The 27,938-nt window shown below is 47.6% G+C and overlaps 2 protein-coding genes across 4 annotated transcripts in view; one reads left to right on the top strand and one right to left on the bottom strand.

Moving 5' to 3' along the window:
- The window catches only part of LOC144583069 (uncharacterized), a 45,656-nt gene extending 38,153 nt beyond the window's left edge, over positions 1-7,503 (bottom strand). The window contains exons 1-2 of one of the 2 annotated variants that reach the window (XM_078386944.1): positions 7,385-7,503; positions 6,754-6,847 (exon numbers count right to left, since the gene is read on the bottom strand). The gene's annotated coding sequence lies outside the window, so the exon portion shown is untranslated. Of the gene's footprint in view, positions 1-6,753; positions 7,285-7,384 lie in introns of those variants that run through there. The other variant, XM_078386943.1, reaches the window with a different exon arrangement.
- On the top strand, positions 231-23,306 carry LOC140703818 (uncharacterized). Of its 2 annotated transcripts, none has more exons than XM_078387236.1 (2): positions 231-312; positions 20,907-23,306. In XM_078387236.1, exon 2 carries the CDS (start codon positions 21,256-21,258, stop codon positions 22,570-22,572), a length of 1,317 nt encoding a protein of 438 aa, XP_078243362.1. In that variant the 5' UTR covers positions 231-312; positions 20,907-21,255; the 3' UTR covers positions 22,573-23,306. The 2 variants fall into 2 exon arrangements, with proteins under 2 accessions (XP_078243362.1, XP_072843859.2); XM_072987758.2 differs by lacking the exon at positions 231-312 and adding an exon at positions 7,826-7,953.
- The last annotated feature ends 4,632 nt before the right edge of the window (positions 23,307-27,938 follow it).

Here is a 27,938-nt window from a genome sequence, read left to right as displayed (position 1 = left end):
GTCACCACTGTACATTGGTACCTCGCTAGACGACGACCCTGCTAAATGATGAATCTGCATAACAATGACTTTTTGCGATCGCTATAGCGATTCGCAAAACAGTCATTCCAATGGGGGAATTCTGCTTGACGATGATTTGGTCCGTGCTTCGCAGATCATTTATTCGCAAGACTATTGTTACAGCTGATTGTCGGTTTCCTAAAATGGCTTCCCTCTGTTTTCCAGACCCATGCCTCGCAGGACAGCAATTTTAACAGCTGATTGGCGCTCGCAAAATGGCTGCCCTACGGGCGATCTTCACTGGATGACGAGGTATTTTCCCCATTGGAACACATTAAACGGGTTTCAGTGCATTCCAATGGGCAAACTGTTTTCGCATGACGATGATTTTGTTTAACAGTGATTTTCCCAGAATGGATTACCATCGTCATGTGGGGCACCACTGTAGTATAGCATTCTATACATTCACAATAAATGACCTGATGCATTTACAAAAAGCCAATGAAGGGCTTCCATAGATTGACATAGCTATCCTCAGGGAGGGGCTTTCTATGTGATCTTCATGCAAAAGAGGCAAATTGTCACAGATTCTTCCATTCGCACAATGGTCAGAAGATCTGCCTCTCAGGGACCTTGAGCTTGGCTCTTTCTATCCATCCCCGGAGGATTTTGTGGGGGGTCCCGATCCTTCCTTCCCTCTCCAGACTCCAGGAAGAGTCAGAGGGTCCCTCAAAAAGCCCTGCACCTTCCAGGTGTGGAGTGGTCTCTGTTCCTCCATAATTTCTCCTCCCATTGGGGAGAATTGCCTCCTCCCCTCCTTCCCACTTGCTATGTCTTAAGTTTTGCCCCCCCCTCGCTTCTCTTTCCAAGGGGAGGGAAAACACGGTCTGAATCGGCTCTTTTCCCTCCCATCAGAAGGGGGGATGCTTTTCCTAATTCTTCTGCCCCCCCTTCCCTGAGACTCCCACCCTCCCTCATCCTTCCCAGGTTAGGGGAGAATCCAAGGTGGGGAGAAAGAGAAAAACCAGGGAGGAGCCAAACAAGGAAGGATTGGGAGGGAGGCAGCTGGGGAGGTGGAAGAGGAAAGAGATGGTGGTGGTGAGATTTTTTGGGTAGGGGGGAAATGTGCATCTTCCTGCCTCCCTTCTTGGGTCTCCATCCAGATGCAGGTAAAGAGATCTATTCCCTTCCTCCTTCTAGATCCCCAAAACTCGGGGGGGGGGGGACACAGGAGAGATTCCCAAGAATAGGGTTGCCAAAAGTCAGGCAAAGGGAGGACATGTCCTCCTTTTTAGCCTAATGTCCTCCGTCCGGCAGGCAAAGCTAAAAACCTTTCAAATATCAGGCTTTTGTATATTTAAGGTTTATTTATTTTATTTATTTTATTTATATCCCGCCTATCTAGTCAATAGACCACTCTAGGCGGCTCACAACAGGGGTACAACAATAACTAAAAACAAATTTACAAAGAAGAAACTGTCAACCTTGAAATTATACACTAAGAAAAAGAAAAAAGGAAAATCAGGATTAGCTAAGGGGGGGTGGGGGGGAAGGCCTGCCGAAACATCATTGTCTTTAATTGCTTTGTAAAAATACCCAGCGACGGGGCCGTGCGAATGTCCGGGGGAAGGTTGTTCCAGAGGCGAGGAGCCACCGCCGAGTAGGCCCGACTTCTTGTCTTTTCCTTCTGGGCCTCCCTCGGCGTTAGGCTCCTCAACCTCACCTCCTGGCTCGCGCGAGTGACACGGGTAGAACTTGGTGGTAGAAGGCGTTCCGCCAAATATCGAGGCCCTAAACCGTTTAGGGCTTTGTACATGAGCATCAACACCTTGAAGTCAATGCGGAATCGGATGGGCAGCCAGTGCAATGCGGCCAGAGTGGGCGAGATATGTTGGAATTTTCTCACCCCACTAAGGAGTCTGGCCGCCGCATTCTGCACCACCTGAAGTTTCCGCAGCAGCCTCAAAGGTAGCCCCACGTAGAGCGCATTACAGTAGTCTAATCTTGAGATTACGAGCGCGTGCACCAAAGTGGTGAGCGCCCCAGCATCAAGATAGGGCCACAGCTGGGCCACCCGCCTGAGATGGTAGAAGGCGGTTCGGACCACCGACGTCACCTGGGATTCCATAGTGAGCGCCGGGTCAAGATGGATTCCCAAGCTGCGGATGCCATCCTTAGCGGGAAGGGTCACCCCCCAAAAGAGAGGGAGTTTCCCAAGTTCCCGACTGTGGGGGTACCCACCCTTAGTACCTCCGTCTTGTCCGGGTTCAGCCTCAGCCCGTTCTCCTGCATCCATTGCAGTACGGTCCCCAGGCAGCGCTGAAGGGACAGAACGGCTTCTCCTGCGGTAGGTGGAAAGGAGATGTAGAGCTGAGTATCATCGGCATACTGATGACACCGGGTTCCACACCCCCTGATGACCCCACCCAGCGGCCTCATATAGATGTTAAACAGCATTGTGGAGATGATCGACCCCTGTGGGACCCCACAATTGAGATTCCACGGGGCCGAGACGCTCTCCCCAAGCTGCACTCTCTGGGGGCGGTCCTCCAAGAAGGAACGGAGCCAGGCCAATGCGAGGCCACCAATTCCCAACTCGGAGAGCCTCCCCTGGAGGATACCGTGGTCAATGGTATCAAAGGCCGCTGAGATGTCGAGGAGGATCAGCAGGGACACTTTGCCCCTGTCAGCCTCCCTCAGTAGGTCATCACACAGGGCGACCAATGCCGTTTCTGTGCCATGGCGCGGCCTGAAGCCCGACTGAAATGGATCCAGGACATCTGTTTCATCCAGGTGCACCTGAAGCTGATCGGCCACCACCCTCTCCACCACCTTACTTAGGAAAGAAACATTGGCGACGGGCCTATAATTGCCAATCTCATCCTCCGCCAAACTTGGTTTCTTCCTGATGGGCCTAATGAGTGTCTCCTTGAGGGCTGATGGAAATCTGCCCTCAAGGAAAGACCCATTAATTATTACAGTGGCCCATTCCGTTGTTGTAGGCCTGGCTGCTTTGATAAGCCAGGCCGGACAGGGGTCCAGGGAGGAGGTGGTGGCACGACAGCGATCAAGCGCCCTGGCGACAGTGTCAGGCATGACAGGCTGAAAGGAGTAAAAAATTGCCGGGCAAGACGGAGCGCTGGACATTTCAGCTCGACTAACTGTATTCAAAAAAGGAGACAGGTCCCGGCAGATGGCCTCCACTTTAGATTTTTAAAATGCTGCAAATTGGTCCGGTGTAAAACTAGGGGGAGGCCCATCACCCGGGCCAATTCCGGATAGGTCGCGCACTATACGGAATAATTCTGCCTGCTGGTTGGACGCTTCGCTTATCCGGTTAGCGAAGTATGCTCGACTGGCAGCCTTTACCTTAGCCAGGTAAAGGTTAGTGGCGACCTTAACAGCTATCCAATTATAATCCGTCGGGTCCTTTCTCCATTTGCGCTCTAGCCGTCTCCTGACCCGCTTCAGCGCCCGGAGGTCCTGGTTAAACCAGGGTGCCGGGCGGGCTCTGCGTCGGAGAGGGCGTTTAGGTGCGATCATGTCTACAGCCCTGACCGCAGCGGCGAACCAGCTGTCAGCCAGAGCCTCGACAGGAGCGCCAGCCAGGTCAGCCATAGCACCTCTCATGGCATCCTGGAATCCAATCGGATCCAGTAGCCTTCGAGGGCGGACCATAACAATAGGTCCCTGCTCCCTGCGAGGGGGGAGGGCCATGTTGAGGTTACATTTTGTTAGGTGATGATCCGACCATGACAGGGCGACCGACTCAAGGTCAGTCACCATCGGACGACTCCCACTCCCACTGGAGGAAAAAACCAGGTCGAGTGTGTGGCCGCCCACGTGGGTGGGGCCGGTGACATGTTGGGACATATTCAAGAAGGCCATGGTCTCCAAGAACTCAAGAGCTGGTCCGGAAATCTCTGCCCCTGCATGGACGTTGAAGTCCCCCAAAACCAGCAGCTTCGGGGAACCCAACAGTGCCGCGGAGACAAAGTGCACCAGCTCCAGTAGGGAAATGGCTGGGTCGCGGGGAGCACAGTAACCCAGCAAGATCCCAATACCATCCCTGGCCCCAATCGACACGTGGAGGGCCTCCAGACCCGGCTTTACCACCGAGGAGCGCCTAGTAACCTCCAAGATGGATTTATAGACAATGGCGACTCCCCCCCCGACCTTCCAGTCTGCCCTGGTGTTGGACGGCATAACCGGGCGGACAGATGAGTGCTAGGGGAGGACCCCCCTCTCCGCCTATCCATGTTTCGGTTATGCAGGCCAGGTCTGCGTCCTCTTCCAGGATAAGGTCATAAATCACCTGGGCCTTATTGGCGACAGACCTGGCATTCAACAACACCAGGCGTAGAGTGGAAGGATGACTGATTTGGCTGCCTCGATATTGAGGGGTGGCCCCAGGCTCAGAACAATGGACAGCCTTCAGACATCTGTCCGTCCTTCTTCTTACAAGAGTAGGGACTGGGGCCACGCCATATCTACCTCTACCCGTGACCACAGAAATATTTTGGGGGCCCTCGCTGGGAGGGCAGGCCCTCCATTCCATCAGAGGGAGGAGGGAGGGAGGGAGGGAGGAAAGGGGGAAAAAGGGAGGAAAAGAAAAGGAAAGGGCAAGATAATAGACAAAATTAACTTAGTACAAATAAATCAATAAACGAAGAGAAAAATAATAGTAACAATAAAAATAAAAATTAACCATAACCATAAACAATATACCAATGCATATACTGTAAATAGTAAACATAAAGTAGGCAAGCAATTTAAATATAATTAAATCAAATATCAATATAAATATATATATCAAATATAATATAAATATATCAAATATAATTAAATCAAATATCAAAATAAAAAGGAAAATAAAATAGATAAGTGAATAAAATAAAGCCTCACTAGTTACCCCCCCACCCACCCAATGCCCAGAGTAGTCCTTCCCTCTCCCCCGCATGGCCTTGTTATAATTTTGGATGGCAGGAGGAAAGGTGGAAGGACCCCCTCACCCTGTCTTTCCCTGACCCACCCGTTGCCTGCCACCAGCACCAGAGCGCAGCCCTTGCACTCTCCTGCGGTGGCTGCTTGTTGATCCGACATGCCTGCCCAGCCCACATGCCCAGAAAGGCAGCGTGAGTGGAGCACCGCCAACCAACCCAGGCAGGAGCAAGCAGTGCCCGAGGGCATCGATGGAAAGGTGAACACCTGGACTGTGTGTGTTCACAGTCCCTTTTGGGGACTCCAATTTCCACACTCCCCAACCTTGAACTTATGGCCCTCAGGTGAGGGGAGGTTGCCTCATTCGGCTTTGCCCAGGCCCACTTTCCCCCTGCCTGTGCCAGAGCCTTGTTTGGGCATCCAGACGAGCAAGGTTGGCTCTGAGCCTGTGCAGAGTGTGAGAGGCCGGGGGATCCCACAGCCAGGCCAGGGTGGGTTTGGTTACAATTGGCTGTTTAAATCAAGGGTGTTGTGGTTTTTTTTTGTTATTTTGAAAAAAAGCCTCCACTGAATTCATTTTTATTTTTTAACATGACTGTTTCTTGGTCAGTTCACTAAGAGACATTTATTGGCAGCTACTGTAATAAATGAAGGGACGTGGTGGCACTGTGGGTTAAACAGCAGAAGCCTCTGTGCTGTAAGGTCTGTAGATCTTCAGCTGTAAGATCGAATCCACGTGACGGAGTGAGCACCCGTCGCTTGTCCCAGCTCCTGCCAACCTAGCGGTTTGAAAGCATGTAAAAGCAAATACAGTGGTGCCTCACACAACGATGTTAATTGGTTCCAAAAAAATCAACGTTGTGTGAAACATTGTTCTGTGAAACACCATTTCCCATAGGAATGCATTGAAAACCGGTTAATCCTTTCCAATTGGAACGGATTGCCATCGCTGAGTGAAAATCCCCATAGGAAACATTGCTGTGTGAAACAATGTTTCCTCCATTGGAATGTATTGAAGCCGACTCAATACATTTCAATGGCTTTGCGAAGTCCTTTTTCGCTCCTGTAAAAGTGTCTTACAATGTTTGGAAGCTGTTTTAAATGCTTGCAATGGTTAGCCCACCTCCTGAAACCTACGCAAACTTAATTTGATGTTGTTCTGACACTTCGTTAATTTATGGTAATTTTTTGTTTTCTCCATTGAAAACTATTGAATGGTCTGTCTAATGGTTTCCAATGGAGAAAATTTAAAAAATCACCATAAATTAACGAAGTGTCAGAACAACACCAAAATCAGCTTGCATAGGTTTCAGGAGGTGGGCTAACCATTGCAAGCATTTAAAACAGCATCCAAACATTGTAAGACACTTTTACAGGAGCGAAAAGGGAGATCGGGAAAGGGCTCTTTGATCTCCGTTTGCCTTTTAAAGCTCTTCCCGATCTCCCTTTTTGCTCCTGTAAAAACCATTAGACAGACCATTCAATAGTTTTCAATGGAGAAAACAAAAAATTACCATAAATTAATGAAGTGTCAGAACATCAAATTGCTCCCTCCCTCCCTCTCTTGGCCCTGCCTCCCCCTCCCCAAGGGCCAAACCCTGGACCCCCCCACCTTCATCTACCTCCCTCTGGCTCTCTTCTCATTTCCACAACCACCCCACCGCCCCCAAAAAACCTTTCCCCATTTCCTGCCCATCCACCCACCCCCAACTTCTGTCCCTTCCTATGTTTTATTTTCAAAACCCTTGTGTGTGGGGGGGATCTTCTCTCCCTCCCTCTCCAGCCCCTTTTTCCTCTTCATCCTTTCCTGACCTTCTTCTTCTTCTTCTTCTTCTTCTTCTTCTTCTTCTTCTTCTTCTTCATCATCATCATCATCATCATCATCTGCCGCCTTCCCCTTCAGTCCCTGTTTCAAAGGAAAGGGGCTGTCAAAGCTCCCCAACTCATTTTCCTGGGAGGGAGGTGGACACAGCTGTGTGTCCTGAAGAGGCAGGCTTCCTTCTTGGCCCCTTTTCTTGGGGGAGGGGGACTTGCAGCCTTTTCCAAGATTTGGGAAAGTGGGAGGGGCTGGGGTTTCCCTACGGGGGGGCCCTGGAAAAATAGGGGGCGGGGGAGGAGGGGGAAAGAGCCAAGTTCCTTTTCTTTCATCCCTTTATTTACACCAACCGGTGCCTGCAGGATTCAGGGCCAAAAATTGTGCTTGTCGGCGGGGGGGGGGAGGTTGGTTTCCTATGGGGAGGGGGGATCGCATGCACCCGCGTGCTTTGCTCCGAGGAGACATGGGTCTCCCTCCCCTCCCCCACCCAGGATCCCATCTCCCCCCTTGAAGATCCCCCCCAGAAGATCCCTCACAGGGGGAGGGACAACCCGCCTTGCAAAGCCTTTTGCACAGAGAGAAACCTCCCCCCCCCGCGTCCGAAATGCATGGAGATCTTCTCCCCACCCAATACACGGGATGCACTGAAGGTTCTTCCAGAAACTCCCGAGGAGACCCTCCTCGCAAAGGAGATTCCCCAGGACCCGAGAGGTGGGGGGAAGAAAAGAGGCAGAGCGCGCTGTTTCCGCTTCCGGTTTCCGTTTGAAAAGCGCGCCGCGAGGGGCCTCCTCGAGGGGCCTCCTCTACATCCTTCGTAGCTCTAGGGTTTCCCGAAGTGAGGTTTCCTTGAATGAAGAGCCCGGGGGGGGGGGGGAGAGAGAAGGGGAGGGGCTGGGAACAGGCGACGGAAGATGATGATGATGATGATGGAGGGTGGAATTCCTGCCTTCCAGACCGCCTTTTTCTTCGTCCCCCCTCCCTCCATTCATGAGAAACCCTTTGGGGGGGTTGGAAGGGGGGAACCTAGAGCTACGAAAGAGGAGAGAAGGAGCTCCTCCCTTTTTCCGCCTTTCTCCAAACCGGAACCGGAAGCGCTGGGAGGGAACTTCTGCCCTTCTCATCTCTATGGTCTCTTCAGGGAGGGCGCCTGCCAAGGCGTCTCCTCGGGAGTTTCCCGCCTCCGGACTTGCAAGGAGGTGAGCCATATGGGGGTGGGGGTGGGAAGGGTGCATAATATTTCGGGTTTTTTATTTTAAAAAGGAAGGCAAACAACCCCCCTTCCAAAGAGGGGGGAGCTCTTGTATTTTCACTCCGGATTGAAAATCCGCCCCCCCTTCGCTTCTTTGGGGGTTCTCTCGAATTGCCCCCTTTTCCTCCCGGAGTCTCTCCTAGTTGGGGATATTCGGGGGGGGGGGTGGAGGTGGGAGGTCGGGGAATCCCCCCCCCCGCGAAGCAGGGAGATTCCTCTCCCCCCCCATGTCCCCTGCCAGCAAGGCACTCTGCTTGTGTGTGTGTCTGTGTGTGTATTTGGTGCGTGAATGGGGGGGGCTCACAAAAGGCCCCTTCCTCCTTCCCTCCCAGCTTTTTTCCCTTCATCCCTTCCTCCTTTCTCTGCCCCACCGGATGGAAGAAGGAGAAAGGCAGCCCTCCAGAGGGAAAAGCCCTTTTTCCTCTTCCTCCCTCCCGGGATCTCTCCAGAGGGATCCTTTGGCTTCTTCTCTTCTCCCAGGGAGGGGGGAGGGGAGAGTGATCTGATCTCTCCCGGTTCTTCCCAGGACCGAAAGAGGAGAGATCAAATGCCAGAGCCTGCCAACGTTTGCAAGGCAGGTGAGCTCTTTTTATTGCCATCCGAGGCACCGCCATACTATTAAAATAGTCATCATCCTCATCAAGCTCATTCTGACTTTGGTGACCCTTTTTCCAAAGTTTCCCAGGGAGAGAGTCCTCAGAGGCGGTTTCCCCATTTTCTTTCTCCTGGGAGGGAGGAGCTGGCCCAAGGCTGCCCCGGCTGGCTCTTCTCACAGGAGGTGGCCCATGGGGGGAGGGGGAATCGAACTCCCAACTTCCGGGTCCCCATCCACCGATCCAGAACCCCAGAGCTCTCCAGCCAGCTACTCTCCCATCAGCAGAATGCTGTTTCTTTTTGCAGCTTGGATTAGGATGTCGTAGCATTTCAGCCCCATCACTGGCAGTCCCAGGAGCCTTTTGGGGAGGGGGCCGTCACCCCCAGGTCTCCCGTAGCCAATGTCGAGGGACCGAGAGATGGGCTTGACCTGACCTTCTCCACCCCTCACAGACATTGTAATGACATCATACAAGATGCTGCTTTTTTAAAAAAAAATCAAAACTTTCCTTGTCAGTTTATGGGTTCTGATCTGTCCATGAGATATCAGGAAAGAGATCTTCACGTGCTGGTGGCCAGCTCAATGAAAGGGTCAACCCAGTGTGCGGTGGCAGTGAAGAAGGCCAATTCCGTGCTAGGGATCATTAAAAAGGGGATTGAAAATTAAAAAGCCAACATGATAATGCCATTTTGCAAAACAATGGTAAGGCCGCACCTGGAGTATTGTGTACAGTTCTGGTCACCGCACTTCAAAAAAGACGTGGTGGAACTGGAAAAGTTTAAGGCATAAACCTAGTTTGGCGGCGGACAAAATTGGTAATTATAGGCCCATCGCCATTTCTTTCATTAGCAAAGTGGTGGAAAGGGTGGTGGCCGATCAGCTTCAGGCTCATTTGGATGAAACAAATGCCCTGGATCCGTTCCAGTCGGGTTTCAGGCTGCACCATGGTACAGAAATGGCATTGGTTGCCCTGTATGATGACCTATTGAGGGAGGCTGACAGGGGTAAAGCATCTCTGCTGGTCCTCCTCAATATCTCGGCCACCGTTGATACCATCGACCACGGTATCCTCCTGAGGAGGCTCTCCGAGTTGGGAATTAGATGCCTGGCGCTTGCCTGGCTCTGTTCTTTCTTGGAGGACCATCCTCAGAGAGTACAGCTTGGGGAGAGGGCCCTGTGGAGCCTCAATTGTGGGGTGCCGCAGGGCTCGATTATCTCCCCAATGCTGTATAATATCTATATGAGGCCACTGGGTGGGGTCATCAGGGGGTTTGGGGCATCATGCCATCAGTACACTGATGACACCCAGCTCTACATCTCCTTTTCACCAACTGCAAAGGGTGCCATTCTGTCCCTTCAGCACTGCTTGGAGGTTGTACTGCGATGGATGCAGGAAAATGGGCTGAGGTTGAACCCGGGCAAGACGGAGGTCCTGATGGTGGGTGGCCCCATCATCAGCGCTTTCGGAAACTCCCTCTTATTTGAGGGGGGTGACTCACCACGAAGCATGAGGTTCGCCCCTTGGGTATCCATCTGGACCCAGCGCTCACCATGGAAACCCAGATGGCGTCAGTGGTCCATTCTGCCTATTTCCATCTGTGGCGGATTGCCCAGCTGTGTCCCTATCTTGATGTTGGGGTGCTCACCACTTTGGTACATGCGCCTGTAATCTCGAGATTGTTGTTTAGTTGTTAAGTTAAACAAGCAGGGAGACAATATACAGCCTTGTCGTACTCCTTTCCCAATTTTGAACCAATCAGTGTTTCCATATCCAGTTCTAACTGTTGCTTCCTGTCCCACGTATAGATTTCTCAGGAGATAGATAAGGTGGTCAGGCACTCCCATTTCTTTAAGAACTTTCCATAGTTTGCTGTGGTCCACACAGTCAAAGGCTTTTGCATAATCAATGAAGCAGAAGTAGATGTTTTTCTGGAACTCTCTGGCTTTCTCCAGTGCATGTTAGCAATTTGGTCTCGAGTTCCTGTGCCCCTTCGAAATCCAGCTTGTACTTCTGGGAGTTCTCGGTCCACATACTGCTGAAGCCTACCTTGGAGGATTTTGAGCATAACCTTTAACCTTGAACAGATCTCTGGTTTTTCCTTTTCTATTCTTTTCCTCTATTTCTTTGCAGTGTTCATTTAAGAAGGCCCTCTTGTCTCTCCTTGCTATTCTTTGGAAGTCTGCATTCAATTTTCTGTAACTTTCCCTGTCTCCCTTGCATTTTGTTTCCCTTCTCTGCTGTTTGTAAGGCCTCGTTGGACAGCCACTTTGCTTTCTTGCATTTCCTTTTCTTTGGGATGGTTTTTGTTGCTGCCTCCTGTACAATGTTACGAGCCTCTATCCAAAGTTCTTCAGGCACTCTGTCCACCAAATGGAGTTCCTTAAATCTGTTCTTCACTTCCACTGTGTATTCATAAGGGATTTGGTTTAGATTACACCTGACAAGCCTAGTGGTTTATCCTACTCTCTTCAGTTTAAGCTTGAATTTTGGTATAAAAGCTGATGATCATAGCCTCACTCAGCTCCAGGTCTTGTTTTTGCTGACTGTATAGAGCTTCTCCATCTTTGGCTGCAGAGGATATAATCAATCTGATTACGGTATTGCCCATCTGGTGATGTCCATGTGTAGAGTCGTGTTTTGTGTTGTTGGAAAAGAGTGTTTGTGATGACCAGCTTGTTCTCTTGACAAAACTCTATTAGCCTTTGCTCTGCTCCGTTTTGAACTCCAAGGCCAAACTTCCCTGTTGTTCCTTTTATCTCTTGACTCCCTACTTTAGCATTCCAATCCCCTAGAATGAGAAGAAAATCTTTCTTTGGTGTCAGTTCTAGAAGGTATTGTAAGTCTTCATAGAATTGGTCAATTTCAGTCTCTTCTGTATTGGTGGTTTGTGCATAAACTTGGATTATTTTGATGTTGAAAGGTCTGCCTTGGATTCGTATTGACATCATTCTATCATTTTTGAGTTTATATCCCATTACAGCTTTTCCCACCCTTTTGTTGACTATGAGGGCTACTCCATATCTTCTACGGGATTCTATTATTCCACAATAGTAAATATGATAATCCTCTCAATTGAATTCGCCCATACCTGTCCATTTTAGTTCAACTTACCAAGGTTCATAGATCTTACATTCCAGGCTCCTATGCTGTATTTTTCTTTGCAGCATCGGGCTTTCCTTTCACTTCCAGGCACGTCCACAGCTGAGCGTCCTTTCGGCTTTGGCCCAACCACTTCATTAGCTCTGGAGCTACTTGTACTTGTCCTCCGCTCTTCCTCAGTAGCATGTTGGACGCCTTCCGACCTGAGGGTCCCATCTTCCAGCATCCTATCTTTTAGCCTTTTGTTTCTGATCATGGGGCGTTCTTGGCAAAGATACTGGAGTAGCTTGCCAGTTCCTGCTCCAGGTGGATCGCGTTTAGTCGAACTCTCCACTATGACTTGTCCATCTTGGGTGTCCCTGCATGGCATAGCCCATAGTTTCTCTGAATTACTCAAGCCCCTTCGCCACGACAAGACAGCAATCCATAAAGGGAGATTAGACCACTCTAATGCACTCTACATGGGGCTACCTTTGAGGTTGATGCAGAAGCTCCAAATGGTGCAGAATGTGGCGGCCAGACTCCTTAGTGGGGTAAGAAAATGCCATATCACTCCCACTCTGGCCGCTCTGCATTAGCTGCCCATTCTGTTCCACATTGATTTCTAAGTATTAATGCTTACTTATAAAGCCTCAAACGGTTTAGGCCCTCAATATTTGGCGAAACGCCTACCCCCACCAAAATCTACCCGTATCACTCGATCTAGCCAGGAGGTGAGGTTGAGGAGCCTGACGCCGAGAGAGGTCCAGAAGAAAAAAACAAGAAACCAGGCCTTCTCGGCAGTGGCTCCTCGCCTTTGGAATAAACTCACCCCTGATATTCGTATGGCCCCTTCGCTGGGCATTTTCAAAAGCCAATTGAAAACTTGGTTGTTTAAGCAGGCCTTCCCTCCAGCCACTATTTGATTTTTTAATTATTTTTTCTTTCCATCTTGAACAATTGATTATCGATGTTTTATATTTATGTTATATTTAAATTGTTTTATTGTAAGTGTTGTTAGCCGCCCAGAGTGGTCAATTGTCCAGATGGGCGGTAAAATAAATAAATAAAATAAATAAATGAAAAGGTGCCAAAGAGGGTGACTCAAATGATGACTGAACTGGGGTGCCTCCCGGATGAGTAAAGGCGACAGCGTTTGGCGCTCTTGAGTCTAGAGAAAAGGTGCCTGAGGGGGGACATGGTGGAGCCATATCAAGTAATGCAGGGGATGGATAAAGTAGAGAGAGGGAAGCTCTTTTCCCTCTCACACAATCCCAGAACCAGGGGACATCCACTCCAACGGAGGGTTGGGAGAGTGAGAACAGAGAAAAGAAAATATTTCTTGACCCAGCTTGTTGTTAGTCTGTGGAACTCCTTGCCACAGGATGCGATGATGGCATCTGACCTAGATGCTTTGAAAACAGGATAGGACAGATATCTGGAGGAAAAGTCCATCTTGGGTGACAAGCCATGATGGGGATACAGTGGGGTCTCTACTTAAGAACGTCTCTACTTAAGAACAATCCAATTTAAGAACAGCTCCATTTGCTACATCTTGCTTCTACTTGAGAACAGAAATCCAAGATAAGAACAGGAAAAAAACCTTTCCTGCTCTTTTTTTAACCTTAGGTCATCTTAGGCTAAAAAAAATATCTCCCCCTAGTGGTAGAGTACGCATTAACCAGCTTTGCATTAGTTCCTATGCGAACTAATGCTTCAATGTACGAACGCACCTCTACATAACAAAAAAACCAGCCAGAATGGATTAATTGGTTTTCAGTCCATTCCTATGGGAAATTTTGCTTCAACTTAAGAACGTTTCAACTTAAGAACACCATTCCAAAACAGATTAAGTTCTTAAGAGGTTCCACTGTAGTTTCTATGGACGGAAAAGAGCAGATACGGATTAAATGGTTTTCAATGCATTCCTATGGGAAATGCAGATTCAACATAAGAACTTTTCAACTTGAGAACCACCTTCCAATACGGATTAAGTTCTTAAGTAGAGACCCCACTGTATATAATCTCCAGGCTTTGAAGAAAGCCAAATCCCAGATGCAGGGGGATGGCATCAATAGACAGGTACCTTGTCTTACATGCTTCTAGAGGCATCTGGTGGGGCCACTGTGAGATACAGGAAGCTGGACTAGATGGGCCCTCAGCCTCATCCAGCAGGGGTCTTCTTAATGTTTTTAATTTCTCTTGAATACCTCCATTGGTGGAACACTCTTGGCCTCCTCTGAATTTCTTCCAATTTGTTAGCATCCTTCTTGAAGTGTGGTGTCCAGAACAGGACACAGTAGATAAGACCCAACCAGTGCTGAATATAGTGGAACCAGTAACTAACGAGATTTGGAGACTCTCTTCCTGCTGCTGCTGTTTATTCATTAATTCATGTCCAACTCTTTGTGACCCCATGGACCAGAGCACGCCAGGCCCTCCTGTCTTTCACTGCCTCCCAGGTGGGTCAAATTCATGTTGGTTGCTTCGGTGACACTGTCCAACCATCTCGTCCTCTGTTGTCCCCTTCTCCTCTTGCTTCCACACTTTCCCAACATCAGGGTCTTTTCCAGGGAGTCTTCTCTTCTTGTGAGATGGCCAAAGTATTGGAGCCTCAGCTTCAGGATCTGTCCTTCCAGTGAATATTCAAGGTTGATTTCCTTCAAAACGGATAGGTTCTACTTGCAGTCCAGGGGACTCTCAAGAGTGTCCTCCAGCACCACAATTCAAAAGCATCAATTCTTTTTATGGTCCAGCTCTCACTTCCATACATCGCTACTGGAAAAACCATAGCTTTGACAATGCAGATGTTTGTCAGGAAGGTTATGTCTCTGCTTTTTAAGATGCTGACAAGGTTTGTCATCACTTTCCTCCCAAGAAGCAGGCGCCTTTTATTTTTTGGCTGCTGTCCCCATCTGTAGTGATCATGGAGCCCAAGAAGGTGAAATCTGTCACTGCTTCCATATCTTCCCCTTCATTTTGGCAGAAGGTGATGGGACCAGTGGCCATGATCTTAGTTTTTTTATGTTGAGCTTCAGACAATTTTTTTGCACTCTCCTCGTTCACCCTCATTAAGGGGTTCTTTAATTCCTTCTCACTTTCTGCCATCAGAGTGGTATCATCTGCATATTGAGGGTTGTTGATATTTCTTCCAGCAATCTTAATTCCAGCTCAGGATTTATCCAGTGCTGCCTTTCGCATGATGCATTTTGCATATAATAAGCCAGAGGACAATATACAGCCTTGTTGTACTCCTTTCCCAACTTTGAATCAATTAGTTGTTCCATATCCAGTTCTCACTGTTGCTTCCTGTCCCACATACAGTGGTGCCTCGCTTAACGGGTGCCCCTTTTAATGACAAATCCGCATAGCGATGGCTTTTTTGCGATTGTTTTTGCGATCACATGGCGATGTTGCCTATGGGGGAAAAGGGGAAAGCTCCCGCCGCTCAGCTGGGGCTAAATGGTGGCGGTGGCTTTGGAGGCCACCGCCACCGCCAGCATTTAGCCCCAGCTGAGCGGCGGGAGCGCATTTTCCCGCTCAAAAATGCCGGCGGTGGCTTCGGAAGCCACCTCCACTGCCGGCATTTAGCCACAGCTGAGCGGCGGGGGGCTTGCCCTTCGGAAGCTCCCGCCACTCAGCTGGACGGGAGCCTCCACTGGGAGGAGGGCCATCGGGAACACCCGGGCCTTGCCCTGCCTCCCGGCTCCCCCCGAGCCACACCTCACCCCGTCTCTGCCGCTGGGAGACAGGGGTGAGGGGTGGCTCGGGGAGAGCCGGGAGGAGGGCAAGGCTTGGGTGTTCCCGGCGGCCCTTCTCCCAACCCCTCACCCCTGTCTCCACCGCTGCTGGGTTTCGGAAGCCGCTTCCAAAGACCGGCAGCGGCAGAGACGGGGATGAGGGGTGGCTCGGGGAGAGCCGGGAGGCAGGGCAAGGCCTGGGTGTTCTGGTGGCCCTCCTCCAGAGCCCTCGCTCACCCACCACCGAAGGACGCCCAATGTCTCCCAGGCTGGCTGGCTGGCTGGCTGGCAGTGCTTTGCCATGATCGGTTCCCTGCTTGGGGAACCGATCATGGCAAAGCAGTGCTTTCTTAACAGCTGATCAGCGGTTTCAAAATGGCCGCCCACTGTTTTCTGGACAGATTCCTCGCTTAAGAGGCACCGAAAATGGCCGCCCCTATGGAGGATCTTCGCTGAACGGTGAGTTTTTGCCCCATCGGAACGCATTAAACAGGGTTTAATGCGTTCCTATGGGGTTTTTTGTTCCATTTAGCTATGTTTCCGGATAGTGACGTTAATCCTGGAACGGATTAACGTCATGATGTGGGACACCACTGTATGGATTTCTCAGGCGGTAGATAACGTGGTCAGGCACTCCCATTTCTTTAAGAACTTGCCATTGTTTGTTGTGGTCCACACAGTCAAAGGCTTTTGCGTAGTCAATGAAGCAGAAGTAGATGTTTTTCTTGAACTCTCTGGTTTTCTCCATAATCCAGCGCATGTTAGCAATTTGGTCTCTAGTTCCTCTGCCCTTTCAAAATCCAGTTTGTACTTCTGGGAGTTCTCGGTCTTCCTGTTAATCCCTCCTAAAATAGTGCCTTTTTTGTATCCAAATCACACTGCTTGCTCATATTCAGCTTGTGATATATGACGATTCTTTTTTCATGTTCACACACTGTTTCAAATACATCCAAACCACAATCTCTCGCCATTGATTTCTGTGATAAGCAGTGTATCAAGAAATTGAGGTGGAAAAAGTTTTTGATATCCTATTCAGTTTAAAGTCTCATTATGTTGTTAGAAGAAAATGTTAATCTGGGACATGGGCAGGACCCTAAATGTCCTTCCCATTCAATAATCAAATCGACTAAGTCCCAAGAGATTAGATTGTCCATCATGAATGGATCATTCAGTTCCCGTTATTTTCTGGATGTTAGCAATGGTTCCTTCATGGATTGCTGCCTTGTCGTGGCGAAGGAGCTTGAGTAACTCAGAGAAGCTATGGGCTATGCCGTGCAGGGACACCCAAGACGGACAGGACATAGTGGAGAGTTCCGACTAAACGCAATCCACCTGGAGTAGGAAATGGCAAGCCACTCCAGTATCTTTGCCAAGAACACCCCATGATCAGAAACAAAAGGCTAAAAGATATGACGCTGGAAGATGGGCCCCTCAGGTCGGAAGGCGTCCAACATGCTACTGAGGAAGAGTGGAGGACAAGTACAAGTAGCTCCAGAGCTAATGAAGTGGTTGGGCCAAAGCCGAAAGGACGCTCAGCTGTGGACGTGCCTGGAAGTGAAAGGAAAGTCCAATGCTGTAAAGAAAAATACTGCATAGGAACCTGGAATGTAAGATCTATGAACGTTGGGAAGCTGGAGGTAGTCAAGCAGGAGATGGCAAGAATAAACATCGACATCCTCGGCATCAGTGAACTAAAATGGACAGGAATGGCGAATTCAGCTCAGATGATTATCATATCTACTACTGTGGGCAAGAATCCCGTAGAAGGAATGGAGTGGCCCTCATAGTCAACAAAAGAGTGGGAAAAGCTGTAATGGGATACAATCTCAAAAATGATAGAATGATGTCAATACGAATCCAAGGCAGACCATTCAACATCACAATAATCCAAGTTTATGCACCAACCAGCATTGCTGAGGAGACTGAAATTGAACAATTCTATGAAGATTTACAACACCTTCTAGAACTGACACCAAAGAAAGATGTTCTTCTCATTCTAGGGGACTGGAATGCTAAAGTAGGGAGCCAAGAGATAAAAGGAACAACAGGGAAGTTTGGCCTTGGAGTTCAGAACGAAGCAGAACAAAGGCTAATAGAGTTTTGTCAAGAGAATAAGCTGGTCATCACAAACACTCTTTTCCAACAACATAAGAGGCGACTCTATACATGGAAATCACCAGATGGGCAATATCGAAATCAGATTGATTATATTCTCTGCAGCCAAAGATGGAGAAGCTCTATACAGTCAGCAAAAACAAGACCTGGAGCTGACTGCGGTTCTGATCATCAGCTTCTCATAGCAAAATTCAAGCTTAGACTGAAGAGAGTAGGAAAAACCACTGGGCCACTCAGGTATAATCTAAACCAAATCCCTTATGAATACACAGTGGAAGTAAAGAACAGATTTAAGGAACTAGATTTGGTGGACAGAGTGCCTGAAGAACTTTGGATAGAGGCTCGTAACATTGTCCAGGAGGCAGCAACGAAAACCATCCCAAAGAAAAGGAAATGCAAGAAAGCAAAGTGGCTGTCCAACGAGGCCTTAGAAATAGCAGAGAGGAGAAGGGAAACAAAATGCAAGGGAGATAGGGAAAGTTACAGAAAATGGAATGCAGACTTCCAAAGAATAGCAAGGAGAGACAAGAGGGCCTTCTTAAATGAACAATGCAAAGAAATAGAGGAAGATAACAGAAAAGGAAAGACCAGAGAGCTGTTCAGGAAAATTGGAGATATTAGAGGAACATTTTGTGCAAAGATGAACATGATAAAAGACAAAAATGGGAGGGACCTAACAGAAGCAGAAGACGTCAAGAAGAGGTGGCAAGAATACACAGAGGAATTATATCAGAAAGATTTGGATATCCCAGACAACCCAGACAATGTAGTTGCTGACCTTGAGCCAGACATCCTGGAGAGTGAAGTCAAGTGGGCCTTAGAAAGCCTGGCTAACAACAAGGCCAGTGGAGGTGATGCCATCCCAGTTGAACTATTTAAAATCTTGAAAGATGATGCTGTTAAGGTGCTACATTCAATATGCCAGCAAGTTTGGAAAACCCAACAATGGCCAGAGGATTGGAAAAGATCAGTCTACATCCCAATCCCAAAGAAAGGCAGTGCCAAAGAATGCTCCAACTACCGAACAATTGCACTCATTTCGCACGCTAGCAAGGTTATGCTCAAAATCCTGCAAGGTAGGCTTCAGCAGTATGTGGACCGAGAACTCCCAGAAGTACAAGCTGGATTCCGAAGAGGCAGAGGAACTCGAGACCAAATTGCTAACTTGCGCTGGATTATGGAGAAAGCCAGAGAGTTCCAGAAAAATATCTACTTCTGCTTCATTGACTATGCGAAAGCCTTTGACTGTGTGGACCACAACAAACTATGGCAAGTTCTTAAAGAAATGGGAGTGCCTGACCACTTTATCTGTCTCCTGAGAAACCTATATGTGAGACAGGAAGCAACAGTCAGAACTGGTCATGGAACAACTGAGTGGTTCAAAATTGGGAAAGGAGTACGGCAAGGCTGTATATTGTCCCCCAGCTTATTTAACTTATATGCAGAATACATCATGCGGAAGGCTGGACTGGAGGAATCCCAAGCCGGAATTAAGAGTGCCGGAAGAAATATCAACAACCTCCGATATGCAGATGACACCACTCTGATGGCAGAAAGTGAGGAGGAATTAAAGAACCTTGTAATGAGGGTGAAAGAGGAGAGTGCAAAAAATGGTTTGAAACTCAACATCAAAAAAACTAAGATCATGGCCACTGGTCCCATCACCTCCTGGGAAATAGAAGGGGAAGATATGGAGGCAGTGTCAAATTTTATCTTCCTGGGCTCCATGATCACTGCAGATGGAGACAGCAGCCCTGAAATTAAAAGACGCCTTCTTCTTGGGAGGAAAGCGATGACAAATCTTGACAGCATCTTAAAAAGCAGAGACATCACCTTGCCAACAAAAGTCCGAATAGTCAAAGCTATGGTTTTTCCTGTCGTGATGTATGGAAGTGAGAGCTGGACCATAAAGAAAGCAGACCGCCGAAGAATTGATGCCTTTGAATTGTGGTGCTGGAGGAGGCTCTTGAGAATCCCCTGGACTGCAAAGAGAACAAACCTATCAATTCTAAAGGAAATCAACCCTGAGTGCTCACTGGAAGGACAGATCCTGAAGCTGAGGCTCCAGTACTTTGGCCATCTCATGAGAAGAAAAGAGTCCTTGGAAAAAACCTTGATGTTAGGAAGGTTTGATGGCAAGAGGAGAAGGGGACGACCGAGGATGAGATGGCTGGACAGTGTCTGCAAAGCAACCAACATGAACCTGACACAACTCCGGGAGGCAGTAGAAGACAGGAGGGCCTGGCGTGCTCTGGTCCATGGGGTCACGAAGAGTCGGACACGACTAAACGACTAAACACACACAGCAATGGTTCCGCTCTCAGCCAGGTTGGAGAAAACTCTGAACCTCATGTAATGTTCATAGAACAACACCCAGCCTGAGGTTTTCACACAAACACCCTGAGATTCTATCCCTCTGACAGTTATTTCTATCACTTGTCGAAATGCTGGCTTTGGAGCATTTTTTCCTTAGATGGGAATGGACTAGCTTTTCTGCTGGAAGCCGTCGCATAAGAGGGTGAAGAGGATTTATCCAATTTTGCTGTTATTTAGTCATTTAGTCGTGTCAGCTTTCTTTAAGGTCCAGCTCTCGCTTCCACACATCACTACTGGAAAAAAACATAGTTTTGACTACAAGGACTTTTGTCGGTAAGGTGATATCTTTGCTTTTTGAGATGCTGTCTCGGTTCGTCATCGCTTTCTTCTCAAGAAGCAGGCGTCTTTTAATTTTGTGGCTGCCGTCCCCATCTGCAGTGAACATGGAGCCTAGGAAAGTAAAATCTGTCACTGTCACTCAGTCACTCTTTCTCCAATTACATAAGACCAACTGAAATCGGGATCAAGTGAGGTAAAATATAATTAGACCGAACTCAACAAAACAAAACAAATAACAAACCACAAAGAGATTGGACCAATCCAGATTATCAATCATCCACCATGTTGAAAAAAGAAAGAAAAAATCATGTCTCTCCCCTCAGGCTTCTTTTCTCAAAGCCAAACATGCCCAGTTCTTTCCATGTTTCTATATTGGCGTTCAGTTCTTACTGCATTGTTTTCAAAGTGCTTGCAGAGTGTCTGCTTTGTAATCTCCTCAAGAATTTTTCTTAGATGAATGCCAGGCTGACTAGTCTACAGTTCCCTGGTTCCCCTTTTTGAAGATAGGGACAGTGTCAGATCTACTCCACCTATCTGGCTCTTCACCCGTTTCCCTTGATGACAAGAAAATATTAGTGGTTCTGCAGTTTCTTCAGCCAGTTCCTTCAGTATCCTTGGGTGTAGTTCATCTGGCCCTGGGGATTTGAACTCATGCAGACAAATAATGTATTTCTTTTACATTGCACTCATCTTTCATCTCTTTTCCTCTCGATCAGGTGATGAACAGGACAGCTGGAATTCTACAGAGCCAGTCACTCTTTCAGTGCAAAAAACCAAAAAAACTCCCCCACCAAATGTGAAATAATAAAAAATTCTACACACTTAAAAGGAGAAAAAGGGAATAAGGGAACCCAGAAAACAAGAGGGAAAAACATAATGTCCAGCTTCTCATCCTGTAGATGTTGATGCACTTCTGATTGTCTGAAAAAAAATCAACTGGGGGTGGGAAGGAGAAAAGGTTCCCTGGGCAGATAAACAGTCAAGGGAACCTCAGATGACAATAGACTTGACAAAGTCCACCCAGAGGAGAAACGAAGTCAAAGAATAAAACAAGGAAAGAGCATCATGATGCACAGTGATTGTGCTTCACTTAAAAAAACAGTGAGAGGTGGGAGACGCTACAAATGCCAACAGTGTGGAAAGAGCTTAAGTCAGAGCAGTAGCCTCAGTTCCCATCAAAGAACTCACACTGGGGAGAAACCTTATAAATGCATGGAGTGTGGGAAGAGCTTCAGTCAGAGAGTTCACCTGAGTTCACATCAAAGAACTCACACTGGGGAGAAACCCTATCAATGCATGGAGTGTGGGAAGAGCTTCAGTCAGAGAATTCACCTGAGATTACATCGAAGAACTCACACTGGGGAAAAACCCTATCAATGCATGGACTGTGGAAAGAGCTTCAGTAATAGCGGTCACCTGAATTCACATCGAAGAACTCACACTGGGGAGAAACCATATACATGCATGGTATGTGGAAAGAGTTTCAGTCAGAGCAGTAGCCTCAGTTCCCATCACAGAAGTCACACTGGGGAGAAACCACATAAATGCATGGAATGTGGGAAGAGCTTCAATAATAGCAGTCACCTGCGTTCACACCAAAGATCTCACACTGGGGAGAAACCCTATCAATGCATGGAATGTGGATTGAGTATCAGTCGGAAGGGCAACCTGCATTCCCATCAAAGAATTCACACTGGGGAAAAACCATATCAATGCATGGAATGTGGAAAGAGTTTCATTCAGAGCAGTAGCCTCAGTTCCCATCAAAGATCTCACACTGGGGAGAAACCATATAAATGCATGGAATGTGGAAAGAGCTTTAGTCGTAGCAGTGCCCTGAGTTCACATCACAGAACTCACACTGGGGAGAAACCATATACATGCATGGAATGTGGAAAGAGCTTTAGTCGTAGCAGTGCCCTGAGTTCACATCACAGAACTCACACTGGGGAGAAACCATATACATGCATGGAATGTGGAAAGAGCTTCAGTTGTAGTAGTGCCCTGAGTTCACATCACAGAACTCACACTGGGGAGAAACCATATACATGCATGGAATGTGGAAAGAGCTTCAGGCAGAGCAGTGTCCTGAGTTCCCATCAAAGAACTCACACTGGGGAGAAACCATATAAATGCATGGAATGTTGGAAGAGCTTCAGAGATAGCAGTACCCTTAGATCACATCAAAGAATTCACAGTGGGGAGAAACCACATAAATGCATGGAATGTGGAAAGAGCTTCAGTCAGAGCAGTGCCCTGAGTTCCCATCACAGAACTCACACTGGGGAGAAACCGTATAAATGCATGGAATGTGGAAAGAACTTCAGTCAGAGCAGTCAGCTGAATTCACACCAAAGATCTCACACTGGGGAGACACCATAGAAATATACGGAATGTGGGAAGTCAAAACCATAATCTTAGTTTACATCAGAGAACTCCCAGAGGGGATATACAGGGAATGTGGAAAGAGCTTCCATGACAGCAGTTGCCTTCATTCACATCAAAGGAGTTACCGTGAGAAGAAACCTTGTAAATGCATGGAGTGTGGGAAAGGTCTCAGTTTTGGCTGTCTCCTTTGCTTGCATCAAAGAAGTCACAGAGGGAAAACTATAGAAATGCATGGAATGTGGGAGAGCGTCAAAGTCATCAGTTTTGTTCACATCTAAAAATTCACAGAGAAAGCAAAACAATCCAGGCAATGTGAAACGCATCTCCTCAAGTGCTATGCGGTTCCAATGAATCAGATTCATACACTGGGGAGAAATCATATGACTTCTTGGAACATGGAAGGACCTGCTCCTATAGTCATGGCCTTTATAGGGAGGAGTCCACCCAAGGGCAAAACTACTTCAGCTACCTGAAATGTGAAAAGAGCCCACGGTTCCAGTGGCAACCTTATGGAAACTTCAGAGAATGAAATGTTTGAAGATGTTTGCTAGAAGAACAGTGTTGTGACCTTTCTCCTTTCAGGGGAAGCCAAAGTGTTCATGTCAATGGGCAAAATTAAATATTTTCTTAAAGAGCTTCCTTTGTCTGGTGAGGATTTTATAGGGGATGACATTTGGATTGAAATTTAATTATTTTGAATGAAATAAAGCTATTAAAAAGTTACACAATGCCAGTGTGTGAGTATTTGATCATTTATAAGCTATTTAGAATACAATGTATTCTCAAAGGCTTTCACAGCTGGGATCTGATGGTTGCGCCAGTCTCTGTGGCCGGCATTTTAAGAGGAAAGAAGTCAGAACTGTCCAGAGCAAAGAGTGAGTTCTGACTCCTGTCCTCTGAAGATGCCGGCCACAAAGACTAGTGAAATGTTAGGAAGAACAACCTTCAGAACACAACCATCATCATCATAGGCATCCTTCAGTCTCGAGAGACTATGGTAACATGCTCTGTATCGAGAAGTGTCCTCTCCAGAGCATGAAGCCTGAGTAAAGTAGTATGGAGGATAGGCTGTTACCCAAGCAGCAGATTCCCTCTCTCCACGTTGCTGAAATGGTCCAATGGAAAGGCAAGAGCCAAAACAACTGGTTCCAGCAATGTTGCAGGAGTTGGCAGAACGACACGAGCTGACTCCAGCTCCGGACACAGCCAAAGAGCCCGAAAAACCACAGCCACCACCTATTTAGAATAGGTAGGCATCCTTCAGTCTCGAAAGACTATGGTATCGTGCTCTGTATGGAGGACTTGGAACAGCGTCTAGTGTGGCTGAGGAGGCCAATTCGAGAGTGACAATCCCTTCCACACTGGAGACAAATCCAATCTGTCCCCTGTCCAGCTCCCTGGTTTTGCTTCCTTTGTGACTTCCTCTTTGCCTCAGCCTGCTGGACAAGGGTCTCTTCAAATTGGGAGAGGCCGTGATGTACTGCCTGCCTCCAGGCTGAACGATCAGATGTCAGAGTTTCCCATCTGTTGAGGTCTATTCCTAAGGCCTTCAGATCCCGCTTGCAGATATCCTTGTATCGCAGCTGTGGTCTCCCTCTGGGGCGATTTCCCTGCACTAATTCTCCATATAGGAGATCCTTTGGAATCCGACCATCAGCCATTCTCACAACGTGCCCAAGCCAGCGTAGACGTCGCTGTTTCAGTAATGTATGCATGCTGAAAATTCCAGCTCGTTCTAGGACTACTCTATTTGGAACTCTGTCCTGCCAGGAGATACCAAAAATCCGTCGTAGGCAACGCATATGGAAGGTGTTCAGCTTCCTCTCCTGCCGGGCACAAAGGGTCCAGGACTCGCTGCAGTACAGGAGTGTGCTCAGGACACAGGCTCTATAGACCTGGATCTTGGTATGTGTTGTCAGTTTCTTATTGAGCCATACTCTCTTTGTGAGTCTAGAGAACATGGTGGCTGCTTTCCCAATGCGTTTATCCAGCTCGGCATCTAGAGAGAGGGTGTCAGAGATGGTTGAGCCGAGGTACACAAAGTCATGTGTGTGTGTGTGTTTAGTCGTTTAGTCGTGTCCGACTCTTCGTGACCCCATGGACCAGAGCACGCCAGGCCCTCCTGTCCTCCACTGCCTCCCGGAGTTGTGTCAGGTTCATGTTGGTTGCTTCGCAGACACTGTCCAGCCATCTCATCCTCGGTCGTCCCCTTCTCCTCTTGCCATCACACCTTCCTAACATCAAGGTTTTTTCCAAGGACTCTTTTCTTCTCATGAGATGGCCAAAGTACTGGAGCCTCAGCTTCAGGATCTGTCCTTCAAGTGAGCATTCAGGGTTGATTTCCTTTAGAACTGATAGGTTTGTTCTCCTTGCAGTCCAGGGGATTCTCAAGAGCCTCCTCCAGCACCACAATTCAAAGGCATCAATTCTTCGGCGGTCTGCTTTCTTTATGGTCCAGCTCTCACTTCCATACATCACGACAGGAAAAACCATAGCTTTGACTATTCGGACTTTTGTTGGCAAGGTGATGTCTCTGCTTTTCAAGATACTGTCAAGATTTGTCATCGCTTTCCTCCCGAGAAGAAGGCGCCTTTTAATTTCAGGGCTGCTGTCTCCATCTGCAGTGATCATGGAGCCCAGGAAGATAAAATTTGACACTGCCTCCATATCTTCCCCTTCTATTTCCCAGGAGGTGATGGGACCAGTGGCCATGATCTTAGTTTTTTTGATGTTGAGTTTCAGACCTTTTTTTGCACTCTCCTCTTTCACTCTCATTACAAGGTTCTTTAATTCCTCCTCACTTTCTGCCATCAGAGTGGTATCATCTGCATATCGGAGGTTGTTGATATTTCTTCCGGCAATCTTAATTCCGGCTTGGGCTTCTACCAGTCCAGCCTTCCGGATGATGTATTCTGCATACAAGTTAAATAAGCTGGGGGACAGTATACAGCCTTGTCGTACTCCTTTCCCAATTTTGAACCACTCAGTTGTGCCATGACCAGTTCTGACTGTTGCTTCCTGTCCCACATATAGGTTTCTCCGGAGACAGATAAAGTGGTCAGGCACTCCCATTTCTTTAAGAACTTGCCATAGTTTGCTGTGGTCCACACAGTCAAAGGCTTTCGCATAGTCAATGAAGCAGAAGTAGATATTTTTCTGGAACTCTCTGGCTTTCTCCATAATCCAGCGCAAGTTAGCAATTTGGTCTCGAGTTCCTCTGCCTCTTCGGAATCCAGCTTGTACTTCTGGGAGTTCTCGGTCCACATACTGCTGAAGCCTACCTTGGAGGATTTTGAGCATAACCTTGCTAGTGTGTGAAATGAGTGCAATTGTACGGTAGTTGGAGCATTCTTTGGCACTGCCTTTCTTTGGGATTGGGATGTAGACTGATCTTTCCCAATCCTCTGGCCACTGTTGAGTTTTCCAAACTTGCTGGCATATTGAATGTAGCACCTTAACAGCATCATCTTTCAAGATTTTAAATAGTTCAACTGGAATGCCATCACCTCCACTGGCCTTGTTGTTAGCCAGGCTTTCTAAGGCCCACTTGACTTCGCTCTCCAGGATGTCTGGCTCAAGGTCAGCAACTACATTGTCTGGGTTGTCCGGGATATCCAAATCTTTCTGATATAATTCCTCTGTGTATTCTTGCCACCTCTTCTTGACGTCTTCTGCTTCTGTTAGGTCCCTCCCATTTTTGTCTTTTATCATGTTCATCTTTGCGCAAAATGTTCCTCTAATATGTCCAATTTTCCTGAACAGATCTCTGGTCTTTCCTTTTCTGTTATCTTCCTCTATTTCTTTGCATTGTTCATTTAAGAAGGCCCTCTTGTCTCTCCTTGCTATTCTTTGGAAGTCTGCATTCAAGTTTCTGTAACTTTCCCTATCTCCCTTGCATTTTGCTTCCCTTCTCCTCTCTGCTATTTCTAAGGCCTCGTTGGACAGCCACTTTGCTTTCTTGCATTTCCTTTTCTTTGGGATGGTTTTCGTTGCTGCCTCCTGGACAATGTTACGAGCCTCTATCCAAAGTTCTTCAGGCACTCTGTCCACCAAATCTAGTTCCTTAAATCTGTTCTTTACTTCCACTGTGTATTCATAAGGGATTTGGTTTAGATTATACCTGAGTGGCCCAGTGGTTTTTCCTAATCTCTTCAGTCTAAGCTTGAATTTTGCTATGAGAAGCTGATGATCAGAACCGCAGTCAGCTCCAGGTCTTGTTTTTGCTGACTGTATAGAGCTTCTCCATCTTTGGCTGCAGAGAATATAATCAATCTGATTTCGATATTGCCCATCTGGTGATTTCCATGTATAGAGTCGCCTCTTGTGTTGTTGGAAAAGAGTGTTTGTGATGACCAGCTTATTCTCTTGACAAAACTCTATTAGCCTTTGTCCTGCTTCGTTCTGAACTCCAAGGCCAAACTTCCCTGTTGTTCCTTTTATCTCTTGGCTCCCTACTTTAGCATTCCAGTCCCCTAGAATGAGAAGAACATCTTTCTTTGGTGTCAGTTCTAGAAGGTGTTGTAAATCTTCATAGAATTGTTCACTTTCAGTCTCCTCAGCAATGCTGGTTGGTGCATAAACTTGGATTATTGTGATGTTGAATGGTCTGCCTTGGATTCGTATTGACATCATTCTATCATTTTTGAGATTGTATCCCATTACAGCTTTTCCCACTCTTTTGTTGACTATGAGGGCTACTCCATTCCTTCTACGGGATTCTTGCCCACAATAGTAGATATGATAATCATCTGAGCTGAATTCGCCCATTCCTGTCCATTTTAGTTCACTGATGCCCAGGATGTCGATGTTTATTCTTGCCATCTCCTGTTTGACCACCTCCAGCTTCCCAACGTTCATAGATCTTACATTCCAGGTTCCAAAGTCATGAACAACCTCCAATTCTTGTGTGGAGATGGTAATAGAGGGAGGTGAGTCCACACCCTGGCCCATGACTTGTGTTTTCTTCAGGCTGATTGTTAGTCCAAAGTCTTGGCAGGCCTTGCTGAAACGGTTCATGAGTTGTTGGAGGTCTTCAGCAGAGTGGGCAACAATGGCTGCATCGTCTGCAAAGAGGAAGTCCCTCATGCATTTCAGTTGGACTTTGTTCTTTGCTCTCAATCTAGAGAGATTAAAGAGCTTTCCATCTGATCTAGTCCGGAGATAGACACCTTCTGTTGCAGTTCCAAAGGCATGCTTCAGCATGACAGCAAAAAAGATCCCAAAAAGTGTTGGTGCGAGGACACAGCCCTGTTTCACTCCGCTTCGGATGTCAAAGGGATCTGATGTTGAGCCGTCAAAAACTACAGTGCCTTTCATTCCATCATGGAAGGACCTGATGATGTTAAGGAGACGAGGTGGAC

This window comes from Pogona vitticeps, chromosome 2, assembly GCF_051106095.1.
Source record: "Pogona vitticeps strain Pit_001003342236 chromosome 2, PviZW2.1, whole genome shotgun sequence".
NCBI lineage: Eukaryota > Metazoa > Chordata > Lepidosauria > Squamata > Agamidae > Pogona > Pogona vitticeps.
This window is presented reverse-complemented; position numbering and strand designations above follow the sequence as displayed.